General features: G+C 45.3%; 1 protein-coding gene across 1 annotated transcript in view; it reads left to right on the top strand.

Annotated features, from left to right (window-relative positions):
* Positions 1–12,439, top strand: part of RAB8A (RAB8A, member RAS oncogene family) — a 73,936-nt gene extending 61,497 nt beyond the window's left edge. The window contains 1 exon segment of the mRNA XM_033957274.1: positions 10,959–12,439. Within this exon segment, the coding sequence (XP_033813165.1) occupies positions 10,959–11,051 (93 nt within the window). The 3' untranslated portion in view covers positions 11,052–12,439.
* Positions 12,440–13,739: the final 1,300 nt, after the last annotated feature.

The following is a 13,739-nucleotide window of genomic DNA, read 5'->3' as shown; positions in this document are numbered from 1 at the left end:
TTCAGCTGCAGGCTGAAGCTATAAGGTAAACAGTTCGGGGAGGCCAGGGGGAACATGGAGGTCTTCCCAGGGGTGGGGGGTGTGCAGTCTTTTGGGAAGGCCAGTAGGGAAGCCTTACAGCAGCATTTCCCGACTGACCCTCCCTCCTCGCCCTCTAAAACAGGTGCGGCAGTGGCCAGCCAGCAAGAGCAGCACTGCCGCTCCTGCTTTAGGGGGCGAGGAGAAGGTCCTAATCGGGAAGCTGATTTTTTTAAAATTTAAATCAATTCGAATCGATTCACCGAGAATCGGTGAACTGATTCGAATCGTGAATCAGGCAGCACTACTGACTTCTCTCGATCTGACGGAGGTCTACTTGCATGTTCTGATGCGCGCCTCCCATCAGCGGTTCCTTCACTTTGTGATCTTGGGTCAGCACTACCAGTTTTATGCTCTCCGCTTTGGTCTGGCCACGGCTCCGCGGATGTTCATCAAGATGATGGTGGTTGTGGCAGCGGCTTTACGCAAGGAGGGCATTCTGGTTCACCCCTATCTGGATGACTGGTTGATCAGAGCAAAGTCTTTTCAGGAGAGCTCCCTGGTTACGGCTCGAGTTGTGGTATTCCTGCAGTCGCTGAGGTGGGTAGTCAACCTGTCTAAGAGCTGGTTGGCTTCATCTCAGCGCATGGAGTACCTTGGAGTTCTTTTAGACACCAGCTTGGAGAAGGTCTTCCTGCCAGAGGCCCGCGTGGTCAAGTTGCAGTCGCAGATTCGCCTTCTGATGGCATCCCCGTGTCCTCAGGCTCAGGGTTTTCTCCAGGTCTTGGGGTCGATGGTGGTCTCCCTGGATGTGGTTCAGTGGGCCCAAGCTCGCATGCACCTGCTTCAACATGCTCTGCTTCAGCGGTGGTTGCCCCAGGTGCATGAGTTAGACTCTCCCGTTCCTCTTTGGGGGTTAGTTTGTCGCAGTCTCTTTTGGTGGCTACTGTCTTGCAATCTGGTGCAAGGGGTGAGTCTGGATCAGCCCCAGTGGACAGTTCTTATCACGGATGCCAGTCTCGGTTAGGGAGCTCAGTGTCTTGGTTGCTCAGCTCAGGGCTTCTGGTCTCAAGAGGAGGCTTCTTGGTTGATCAGTGTTCTGGAGACCAGGGCCATCAGGCTGGCATTGCTAGCATTCCAGACATTGTTGATGGGCAAGTCTGGGTTCTCTCGGTCAAAGCCACAGCTTATGTCAATCGGCTGGGGAGTCATCTGGTGGTGCTGGAGGCAGCTCTGCTCATGGTGTGGGCAGAGTCTCATCTTCTGGACATCTCAGCTTCCCACATAGCAGGGGTGGAAAATGTCCAGGCGGACTTCCACAGCCATCACATGCTAAATCCTGGAGAGTGGTGTCTCGGTTCCACTGCCTTCTAGTTGATTGTGCAGGTTTGGGATCAGCCAATCCTATACCTGATGGCCATGAGTGTCAAAACAAAGCGCCTCAGTTCTTCAGTCAGCATAGGGATGTTCAGGCCAAAGGGTTGGATGCTCTGGTGCAACCCTGGCCGACAGCGGGTCTCCTGTATGTATTTCCTCCGTGGTCGATGGTGGGCAGAGTTCTTTGCATTGCATGGCACCCCGGCCATGTGATCCTGGTGGCTTCGGACTGACCCAAGCGCCCATGGTATGCAGATCTAGTTCATCTTCTGGTGGTAGATCCTCTTCCACTGCCTCTCTCCCAATCGTCTGTCTCGGGACCCCATTCCAATGTTCGATCCAGGTCCCTTTTGTCTTACAGCTTGGCTATTGAGAAGGAACTCCTAGGTAGGAAAGGTTATTAAGATAAAGTGATTTCCACTCTCTTGGGGTATCAGAGGCTTTCCACTTCTCAGGCTTATGTGCGTGTTTGGCATATTTTTGAAGAGTGGTATGCTGCGCAAGGGGTGGTTTCTTTCGCACTTCTTTACCTCACATCTTGGATTTTTTGCAGAATGGCCTGGATAGGGGCCTTGCCTGGTCTTCTCTCCAGGTTCAGCTAGCAGTTCTGTCTGCATTTCCTGGTTTGCTGCACGGTAAGCGTTTAACTTCTTTCCCGGACATGGTTTGCTCTTTGCGGGTGGCCAAATTGATTTGGCCTCCTGTTTGGCCTTCGGTTCCAGCTTGAGATCTCAGTCTGGTCCTGTCCATGCTCGTGCGCCCTCCTTTTGAGCCTCTGGGTTCCTGCTTATTAAAGGATCTTACTCTCAAGGCAGTGTTCCTGGTGGCCATTACTTCTGCGAGAAGAGTTTCTGAGTTGCAGGCTTTCTCTTGTAGGCCTCCCTTCCTGGAGTTTTCTAGGGAGCAGGTTATGCTGTAGCCTGTTCCTTTCTGCCAAAGGTGCTCTCACCTTTTCATGCCAACCAGTTCGGGGTCCTCCCAGTCTTGGGTAGCCGGGAGGGTTCCTTGGAATAGAGACAGTTGCGCAAGTTGGATGTCTGTCGGGTTCTTCGCTTTTATATTCGGCAGACCCAGGAGTTCTGGATGTTGGATCATCTTTTTATCCTCTTGGCGGGCCCTCGTAAGGGGGACAGCGCTTGCAAGGTTACCATTTCATGCTGGATCAAGGAGACTATCACTTCCATATATCTTCTTCAGAAAAAGCCTGTTCCAGAATTCTCAAGGCTCATTCCACTCGGGATCAGCTTCTTGGGCTGAGTTTTCTCTGGGGGATATCTGTAAGGCCGCAGTTTGGTCTTCTCTGCATTCCTTTGTACGTCACTACCGGGTGGACATTCAGGCGCGTCGGGATGCTGTGTTCGGTGATCGTGTTCTGGTGGCGGCCCTCCGGGGGTCCCACCCATGATGGATACTGCTTTGGTACATCCCATCAGTGAAGCTATACCAGTTTGGAGAGATGCTAAAGAAGGAGAAATTAGGTTCTTACCTGCTCATTTTCTTTCTTTTATACTCTCCAGACTGGTATAGCACCCCATCCTGTCTGTCTGTCGTTCTTGTAGATTTTTTTTTCATGTAAAGATTTTGCTTTTTCTGTGGGTTCTAGTATTTTTCTAGGGCTGGGGAAATCAAAGAACAGCAGCTATGGCTCAGCTGGCATAGCTGGTGAGCTGGGGGGACACTTTACTGCAGGGGCTTGTTCTTGTTCTATGCACTTTCCAACAGTATTCCTATATGTTTAGTTTATTTCTTCTGTTCGGAGTGTTGTTACTGTTAATTATTAGCATTTAGTTCTGCTTGGCTATTCGGCAGACTGGTTTGCTAGAGGGAGCTACAGCTATTAATACTACAACCAAAGTTTGGTCTCAGTCTCCACCTACTGATCAAAGTGAGCTATTACCCATCAGTGAAGCCTAGAGAGTCTAAAAGAAAGAAAATTAGCAGGTAAGAACCTAATTTCTCCTTTCTGCCTCAAAACTGCTTGATTTTACTAGAACCCATCTCTCATGGATGCTCCAGTCCATTCTAGATCCAGAGTGTTTTGTGCAGAGTTGGCAGTTGAGGAGCAGCCGTGTTCCACGTACCATGGGATGTGAGAGGAAGGGGCAGGAACTTCGGGCTCAGCCCTTATTCAGTCCTCTAAGGCCTTGGAACCTCTAAAATTCCAGAAAATACAGTCTGAATGGAAGAGATCCTGCTCAAGATGAGTCAAGCAGCAATGGGGTGAAACACAAGCGCATGGTGGCAGATGAATCTTCTCTTCCCCAGACTAGGGGTGTGCAAGAAGCCTCAGGTCCTCTGATGCAAGGCTTGATTTTTGTCAGCCTCCTAAGGAAAGCCTATGGTGTAGATAGGATGACTCATATGACCAATTTTGAAGAAATTACACTAGTTATCAGTTTTATTTCGAGTACAACACAAGGTTATTTCTGTGATCCATCAAGCTGTTTTTCATTAAACACTATGGTATTTTCAACAAGTCATTGTGAACTATAAATCAGGCAGATCTTTTTGATCTGAAAATAAAAATGTATTAACCTTAAGGAAGCAAGGTTACAATGCAGATACCAGAGCAATGACATTCTGCATAGCTGGTGTTAAGATGTAGAATGTTTTGGTGGATCAGTTGTGACAATGTATTTGATCGGTTTCAATTCAAGAAACAGCTAAAAACCCAATTTTGTCACCACATTCTTATGACTTAATAGTACTTTGGAAGAGAAAAGATTGTTCTCCCCTGTTGGTTTTAAGATTTTAGTTTGTCATAATTATTATGTTTGTTTTAATTCTTGTAAACCATTTCGTTTTTAAGCGGTATAGAAAAATGTTAACAGGACTAGGAAGTGTTGCAATGACTATGGGCATGCTGACTCTGCCTCAAGGGAATCATTTCCCAGGCAGGCATCCTTGCTTCATACCACGCCCAGCTCCCAGTGTCAGTGACCCTTCGGAGCAGGACTGGGATGATTGGAAGTCCCTTTCAATGACTTTATTATCGCAGGACTCTTCTGCATTGGTGGATGATTTGGGATCCCTGACAGGGTCCGGTAGCCAGGAGGCAGGAGGGATGGTCCTTCAGTGTGTTGCCTTTTGAGATCAGCTTCATTTCCCATGTCATTTCTGATACCCTCTCTACATTGAAGCTTGATGCCCAAGAGCCCTCTACCTCCAGTGCTCTGTCATGTGTGACACTAATGCACAGACAAACATTTTTCCTGCTCATCCAGATATCACCTCCTTAGTCATTGACCAATGAGAGTTGCCTGAAGGTTCTCTAAGGGTGGCCAAAGCTATGTTTAGGCTATATACCATAGTTCTAGATTTTCAACTGCTTTTTGTTCAGCCGAAAGTGGACTCTGCAGTAGCGCAAGTGACCAAACACAGATTCCTTCATCATGAAGGTGGAGTGATGCTAAAGAACGCACAAGACATTAAGGTGGCTGTAATCCTTAAGACAGTTTGAAGCACTGGCTTTAGGTATCAAAGCTGCAGCAGCTGCCTCCTCCGTGGCACAGGTCTGCCATACCAGATTGCGGACTAGTCCCACAGAGCTTGGGGACGCCTGTCCCCCCACGTGTTTAAGGAGGAAATGGATAATGATCTTTATGACATTGTCAGAGTCCTGAGTAAAGTTTCAGCTTACTCCATTTCTGCCCTTCGGATGCACTAGATCAGACAATGGGCGGGCAACTCGGCCTCCAAAGCCACTCTCAGCATATTACCCTTCAAAGGGCAGATGCTGTTTAGCAAAAGGCTAGATCACCTTATGGCTATTGTAGCGGTTCGCTGTCCCAAATCCCTCCCAGACAGTAGGGATTGTACTGTAACTGAAAATGTTTTTATGTATCCTGTCTTGAACTATTGTGAATGTTTTACTGTTAACCGCTTAGGGATAGGTGGTATAGAAATTTTAGAAAAAATAAAAAGGAGGGGACAGCAGAGGCAATTTTCTTGCTTCCAGGAGATCCCGCCAGTTTTTCTCTGGTTACTCTTCTCAGAGGCCCTTTCAGGGGTTCAGAAATAAATTTGGCAGTTACAGGCACCAGCAGCCTGCTGGCTCCCACAGTGGCTTGGCCTCCAAGAAGCAACAATGATGCCAGGACAATGGCTTCATCTCCTTGTATCAGAGGGTGACTGTAGGCATTCTGAGAGAAATGGGAACAGATTTCATCTGACTGCTGGGTTCTGGACACTATCCAGGAGGGGCACAGGATCAATTTTTCTCTACCTCCTCCAGATTTGTTCCCCAACTCACCAGCTGGATAGCTGGAGAAGGAGGCCAGAGTCCAAGCCACAGTGCAACGACTCTTAGACATTCACACCAAGGAACTAGTTCCTGAAGAAGGATCAGACTCAGGCAGATACTCTTTATACTTCTTAGTGCCCAAGAACACACAGAAGATTGGAGGCCCATTCTGTAAATGAGGCTATATGGGTTCCTCGCTTTCACATGGAGATGGTCTGCTCTGTCATAACGGCAGTGGCTTCAGGAAGATTCCTTGCCTCTCTGGATTTGACAGAGGCGTATCTTCACATCCCCATCTTTCCGGATCACAGGAGGTATCTGAGATTTCAAGTTCTGCAGCGACACTACCAGTTTGTGATACTTCCTTTTGGTTTGGCCACAGCTTCCCGTACCTTTACCAAGGTGATGGTGGTTGTAGAAACCCACCTGCACAAGATGGGTATTCAGGTGCATCCTTACTTAGACAACTGGCTGATCAGTGCTCCCTCTCTAGAGGATAGCAAACATGCGGTTCAGCAGGTGATGTGCCTCTTACAAAACATGGGCTTGGATAGTCAAATTTCAAAAAAGTCAACTGCGGCTGACTCCAGTGCTTGGAATATATGAGAAGCCCCTTTGACATGGCACAGAGCTGTGTTTTTCTTCTTGAGCCATGCAAGCAGAAGCTCAGGAAGCAGTTCATGGAGATCTTGGCTCTTCCGATCCCCACGGCCTAGCATTACCTGCAGGTGCTGGGCTCGATGGCGGCCTTCCTGGAGGTTGTTTCCTGGGCGAGAGCTCATATGTGCCTACTCCAGTACTCCCTTCTGTCCAGATGGCCTCCGAGCACCACTCTGTGCAGCCACTGCTCCCCTGTATTGTGGAGGCAAAGCCTGCGTTGGTAGCTCCAGGGAAAGCCCTTATCGAGGGGTATGCCTCTCAGAATCAACACATGGGTGACCCTCAAGACTGACGCCAGCCTCAGCAGCTGGGGGGCTCACTGCTGCGGTTGTCCCCTCCAGGGCAGTTGGTCCCCATTGGAAAGCAAGTGGTCCATAAATTGTTTGGAACTGTGAGCCATTTGGATGGCCTTGCTGGAGTTGCAATCTTTCCTGACAGGGAAGACTGTTGGAGTGTTTCAGACAATGGCTTATGTGAACAGAAAGGGAGACACCAGAAGTGCTTTCCTTCACTTAGAGGCAAGGATGTTATTCTAGTAGGCAGAACTGCACTTGTAAGCTCTCTGCTGCCCACTTGGCAGGCGTAGAGAACATCCAGGCTTACTTTCTCAGAACACAGACTCTGGATCCTAGGAAGTAGGCTCTATCCAAGAGGATGTTTTTCCCTCATTGTTCAGACTTTGGGCAAACTGGACATGGATCTTATAGCTACAGCCAAGAATGCAAAGGCAGTCCACTTCTACAGTCAAAGAGCCAAGTGGGGAAGCACAGGGCTATACACCCTAGTTCAGTCCTGGCCCTCGGAGCAGCTCCTCTGTGTTTCTGCCACGGACCATGGTGGGTTGGATCGTCCACAGGATAATGAACCATCAGGGGCTGGTGATCCTAGTGGCCCTGGACTTACCCAATAGCCTTTGGTATGCAGATCTGGTGCATCTGCAGAGAGACAGGTTCCTGAAGCTGCTGGTTCATCCAGGGCTACTCAGTCGAGGCTCAATTCCAATGGAGAAGCCGGAACACTTTGGTCTTAAGTCATGGCTCTTGAGCACACAGCCTTGATTCAGAAAGGTTATTCAAAGGTTGTGGTTATGATTCTCCTTAGAGCAAAGAAGTCTGCGACTGTTGCGGCTTATGCTAAGACCTGAAAGACTTTACTGTTATGGTGGGCAAAGCAGCAGGTGGAACCAGAGAGGACTTCTATTCCTGCGATCCTTGCCTTCCTGCAAGCTGGTCTTGAAAAGGGCCTTGTGGTTTTGTTTCTCAAAGTGCAGATAGCTGGTATCTCGTGCTTTCAGGCTCAGATCGACCTACAGTCTCTGGCATCTCACACAGTTGTCATTTGGTTTTTGAGGAAAGGCTTTCAGGTTGAGACCCCCGCTGCAAAGACCATTCCCATCTTGAGACCTCAATGTGGTCTTGAAGGGCCTGACCCATGCTCCGTATGAGTCTCTTATGGAAGCTTCCTTGCTAGACTTTACGCTTAAGACGGTGTGTTTGGTTGCCATAATCTCGGTGAGAAGGATCTCAGAATTGCAGGCCCTCTCTTGCAGGGAGCCTTTTCTCCATTTCATGGAGTTGGGTATTTTTCTGCGCACAGTTCCTTCTTTTCTTTTGAAGGTAGTTTCTGCCTTCCAAGTCAATTGGGAGCTTCATTTGTCTGCCTTTCATCCTAAGGTATCTGCCAAACAGTTCAAACTTTTGTGCAAACTAAACTAAACCTTAAGCTTATATACCGCATCTTCTCTATAAATATAGAGCTCATCACGGCTTACAAAAATTAAAAGGGAAGTACAGTGGGAGTTGGTGGATGTGCACAGAGCCCTGCTTATATACCTGAAGAGGACTAATGATTCCAGGCTTTCTGATCATGTTTTTGTGCTGACCAGTCACTCAAGATGTAGCATACCAGTTTCCAAAGCTTCTATTGCCAGATGAATCCGCATAGCAATTTCATCTTCCTACATTGCTTGTAGGAAACAGCCCCCTATCTCTATTGTAGTACATTCAACAAGAGGTGTAGTGGCTTCCTGGGTGGACTCCCAGGCTGTTTCGCCTGATGAAATCTGTAGGGCAGCTACTTGGCTTCTCTTCACACTTTTACAAAGTTCTACAGAGTGGATGTGTGGCTCGAGTCGAGAGGATGCTGTTTTCGGGTCCTCTTTTCTGTGGGCAGGCTCTATCCTTCCCTAGACTTCTGACACTGCTTTGGTATGTCAGCTAAAGTACGGACTGTGTTTGTAACAGACAGATTAAGTTCTTACCTCAATCTGAGTTCTGTTAAGATATACAGGAGTCCGTACTGCCCACCCTATGCAAACTTTTTGATTCATTTGATTTCTGCCTTGGACATTGCCAGCATCTGTCTTGAGACCTCTTCTACAGTTCCTAAGCTTAATCAGAGAACATAAGAATTGCTGCTGCTGGGTCAGACCAGTGGTCCATCGTGCCCAGCAGTCCACTCACGCAGCGGCCCTCTGGTCAAAGACCAGCGCCCTAACTGAGACTAACCCTACCTGCGTACGTTCCGGTTCAGCAGGAACTTGTCTAACTTTGTCTTGAATCCCTGGAGGGTGTTTTCCATATGACAGACTCCAGAAGAACGTTCCAGTTTTCTACCACTCTCTGGGTGAAGTAGAACTTTCTTACGTTCGTACAGAATCTATCCCCTTTCAATTTTAGAGAGTGCCCTCTCGTTCTCTCTACCTTGGAGAGGGTGAACAACCTGTCTTTATCTACTAAGTCTATTCCCTTTAGTACCTTGAATGTTTCAATCATGTCCCCTCTCAATCTCCTCTGTTCAAGGAAGAAAAGGCCCAGTTTCTCCAATCTTTCACTGTACGCAACTCCTCCAGCCCCTTAACCATTTTAGTCGCTCTTCTCTGGACCCTTTTGAGTAGTACCCTGTCCTTCATGTACGGCGACCAGTGCTGGACGCAGTACTTCAGGTAAGGGCGCACCATGGCCCGGTACAGCGGCACGATAACCTTCGCCTATCTATTCGTGGTCCCCTTCTTTATCATTCCTAGCATTCTGTTCTCCCTTTTTGCCGCCGCCGCACATTGCGCGGACGTCTTCATCGACTTGTCTATCAGAACTCCCAAGTCTTTTTCCTGGGAGGTCTCTCCAAGTACCGCTCCGGACATCCTGTATTGGTGCATGAGATTTTTGTTACTGACATGCATCAGTAACACTTTACACTTTACACTTATCCACGTTGAACCTCATTTGCCATGTCGATGCCCATTTCTCAAGCTTGATTATGTCACGTTGCAGATCTTCGCAATCCCCCTGTATCTTCACTACTCTGAATAACTTTGTGTCGTCTGCAAATTTAATCACCTCACTCATCGTACCAATGTCCAGATCATTTATAAAGATGTTGAAGAACACCGAGCACCGAGCCCTGCGGCACCCCACTGGTGACACTCTTCTAGTCCGAGTATTGTACATTTACCCCCACTCTCTATTTCCTATGCTCCAGCCAGTTTTTAATCCACGGAACCTTGTCAAACGCCTTCTGAAAATCCAGATATACAATGTCGACCGGGTCGCCCTTGTCTATCTGCCTGTTTACTCCCTCGAAGAAGTGCAATAAGTTCGTCAAACAAGATCTGCCTTTGCTGAAACCATGAAGGCTGGTCCTCATCAGACTGTTCGTCAAGGTGATCAGTGATGCTGTTATTTATCAGCGCCTCTACCTGAATTGAAGGGTTACCTAGCAACCTTTAGAGGGTTCACTAGCTCACCACCTGCAGGACCACGCACCTGTTAAATGTTGTATTGATCATTATTCTACAGTAGACTCTCTGTTAACCAGAACTCTCGAGCAACCAGAAAAAAAAATCTAAGAAATACTATAATACTTTAAATAAAAATGAAAATAAAATCAATTTCTGACAAATTTAAGTGTAAACTTGGCATGCCACACCTAAGTATGGCCATTCTTTGCCTACCACATGTCCAGTATTTGTCTTGAACAGTTTATGGTATGGCATAGTATGGGATATAGTACTAGTTAAGCCTGTTTTTAATAGTAACTCAAACTCTGAAGCAACCAGAAACTACATTTATCCGGCATCTATCGATCCATATGGGTGCCGATTAACTGAGAGTCTACTATATTTCTGAAGTTTAAGAGCAGAGCAGAATGTTTGCCGACGAGAAAACTCCCTGTGTGCCTCTCCTTCTTTTCTTCTGTATAAGTGGAGTTCGTTTGGTTGGGTACCAACTAAAGAGGGAGCTTTTCTTCACTACAGAAAGGGAGGAATTCTAAGATATTAAAGTGATACCCTTCTGCAATTTTGTGAAAAGTGGGAATCGACAGCTAAAGTACAGACTCTTGTGTATTTTAACAGAACCCAGATTATCAAGGTAAGAACCTAATCTGTCGTTACTGCATTCCAGCCTATAGCTGAAAAGTTAAACCAAAAAAAATAACCTTTTATCATGTGTTTAAATACAAATGATATAGTTTTGACTTTAATTTGGTTCCTGAATTTCATTATAAATTTCAGTTGTGTTCTCAGATGCCTGATTTTACCAGAACATCTGCTATAAAGGTCTCTCTTAGAAATGGGGGTGGGAGGGTAGGGAAACAAGTGAGTCAGTTCTACATCTTCATTAAAAGACTCTAAAACTGTTGCTAATATGTTTTTCTCTAGGAGGGCAATAGTCCCCAGGGCAGCAACCAAGGAGTCAAAATCACACCTGACCAACAAAAGAAAAACAGCTTTTTCCGATGTGTTCTTCTGTGAAGGACATTGCCTTAATCTGAGCGTCTGCTCGCACTGAACTGGACTGTGCCTGTTCTAGAAGTTTGCTTTCCTCTGTGGGACTTTGATAAACAAGAGAAAAATTGCCGTCAGCCAAGCCTCTGCCAGACCGTGACCGTCAGAATGAGATGGAATATGTGCTTTAAATGTTCAGTTGTTCTTTTTGGAGATGGAAGGAGTTTATGAATAATCTGTCCTTCTTCTAGGACCCTTCTTCATTTGTTGTCATTTGGCACATTAATTAGTCACCGGGAGGTCATTCAACAGGAGTCTGGTCCATCTTTTTTTCTCAACAGATGTTGGGCTTTTTTGTTTTTTTAAAATATATACCTGTTTCTTCTATAGGACCAAGAAAAACTTGGTAGTTTTCTCCTTCAAAATAATTTTTGGTGAATTTTACCATGAAAGTAACATTGAGAATTTAAAGCTAGTTGTCTTTATGGCAATATACAAATGTAATGTGTAATTATATTTATACCACATGCATGTAACCTCAGAACATCAAGTAGGCTCGTTTGTGAATAACGTTCATCTTTACAATAATCCCCCCCAAACTTTTCTTTTCCCCCCAGATTTTAGGTGTCTCCTCTTTGTCACTATTTACTTTGACTTACTTTAAAAAGATGTTTTTCTTAGAGGTGGAACCAAGTGCAAATTATTTTTTGGTTGAATTGCTGTAGTATACAGAGGCATCATTGAATGTGGTATAAATATATGCACTATGCTGGGGTTGGAATAAACCTTTCCAGTTTTCTTCTTTGTTTACCTTTCTTGCTTTTTTGTTTTAGAAAAATGTTTTTCTATTGAAAAATCTGATTTATGAAATTGAATTAATGTTATCACGTACCCATTTCTCACACATAATGTTCTTATATGTGATGCAAAGTTAAAAGGTTGGGATGCTATAGGCCAAGGCTGTCCAAACCTGCCCTGGTGATTCCACAGCTACATAAGTGCTCAGAATATCTGCAATAAACTTGCATCCACTAGAGACCCAAAATACATAAGTTTATTTTTTGACTACTCATATTTTGGCTAATCTGAAAATGCAGTTGGCTGTGGGGTCACAGGATGTGTTTGAGAAGGCTATAGGCTAAACTTGAGTCTGAATGTGTCCTAAAGATCTTATTTACCTAGATAGTTGAGTACAGTCAATGGTAGAATAACTTTGATGATGACTGATGACATAAAGCTGTTCCAGTGAGCTAACATTAGCAGCCAAGCTGAAAGAAGAGCCGTGGTACTAGGACTTGTCTTAATAGTTGTTTATCTGAGGAATATGTCTTAAGATCAATAGTGGCTTTAAGCAAAGACATTTGTAAATTGGGTATCACAGGGTTTGACTAAAAATAAAGCTTTATTTTCACTTGGTAAATTTTATTTTTCCCCTCTAAAATACACTTATAATGGAGCCAATTCAGGGTAGGGCTTCTAACACCTGTATCTTATGTTTTGCTGGCATAACTGTCTTATTCCCTATGTACAGTTTTATATTTGTTTAAAAACTGACATATCGCTCACCTTTAGCAGACCAGAGAGACTTACAATTTATTAAAATATGATATGGATTTAGGAGGCTTACATTATAAATAAAAAGTAATGCCTAGACCTATTTCACACAATCATAAAAAGAAAAAAAATCCTTTGCATGTGTTCTAGAGTGCTAGTATATCTTGCTATCATCCTCAGTGTGTGCACCAAATGCTAGTTTAAAGAAATATTGAGTTTTTAATAAAATTTTGATTTGATCTTTTTTTTTTTTTTTTAAGAACCAGTTCAGTTCAAATATCTTTCAGAAGGGAGTTAAGAGAGTAGGAACAATTCATGCAAGTACAGTTTCTTGTGTCAAAAACCCACCTGGCACTCAAAACTGATTCAATACTTATACAGAAAAGAATGCTATAAAACAATACATAGGAATGATCTTTTTCAGGCTGGAGTCATAGTCACTCTCACTAAGTCATATTCTAGGATAGTTCTCTAAAAGAAACAGATTAGATCTCTCCTTTCTACTCAAATGCTTGCAGAGGGATTGTGAAGATCTGCAATGTGACATAATCAGGCTCGAGGAATGGGCGGCAACATGGCAGATGAGGTTCAACGTGGATAAGTGTAAAGTGATGCATGTAGGTAACAAAAATCTCATGCACAAATACAGGATGTCCGGGGCGGTTCTTGGAGAGATCTCCCAGGAAAGAGACTTGGGAGTTATGATCGACAAGTCGATGAAGCCATCCACGTAGTGTGCGGCGGCGGCAAAAATGGCGAACAGAATGCTAGGAATGATAAAGAAGGGGATCATGAACAGATCGGAGAAGGTTATCGTGCCGCTGTACTAGGCCATGGTGCGCCCTCACCTGGAGTACTGCATCCAGCAGTGGTCGCCGTACATGAAGAAGGATACAGTACTACTCGAAAGGGTCCAGAGAAAAGCGACTAAGATGGCTGGAGGAGTTGCTGTACAGTGAAAGATTAGAGAAACTGGGCCTTTTCTACCTCGAACAGAGGAGATTGAGAGGGGACACAAGGGAATTCAAGGTACTGAAGGGAATAGACAGATGGTTCACCCTCTCCAAGGTAGGGAGAACGAGAGGGCACTCTCTAAAATTGAAAGGGGATAGATTCCGTACAAATGTAAGGAAGTTCTTCTTCACTCAGAGAGTGGTAGAA

This window comes from Geotrypetes seraphini, chromosome 8 (genome assembly GCF_902459505.1).
Source record: "Geotrypetes seraphini chromosome 8, aGeoSer1.1, whole genome shotgun sequence".
In the NCBI taxonomy this organism is placed as follows: Eukaryota; Metazoa; Chordata; class Amphibia; order Gymnophiona; family Dermophiidae; genus Geotrypetes; species Geotrypetes seraphini.
This window is presented reverse-complemented; position numbering and strand designations above follow the sequence as displayed.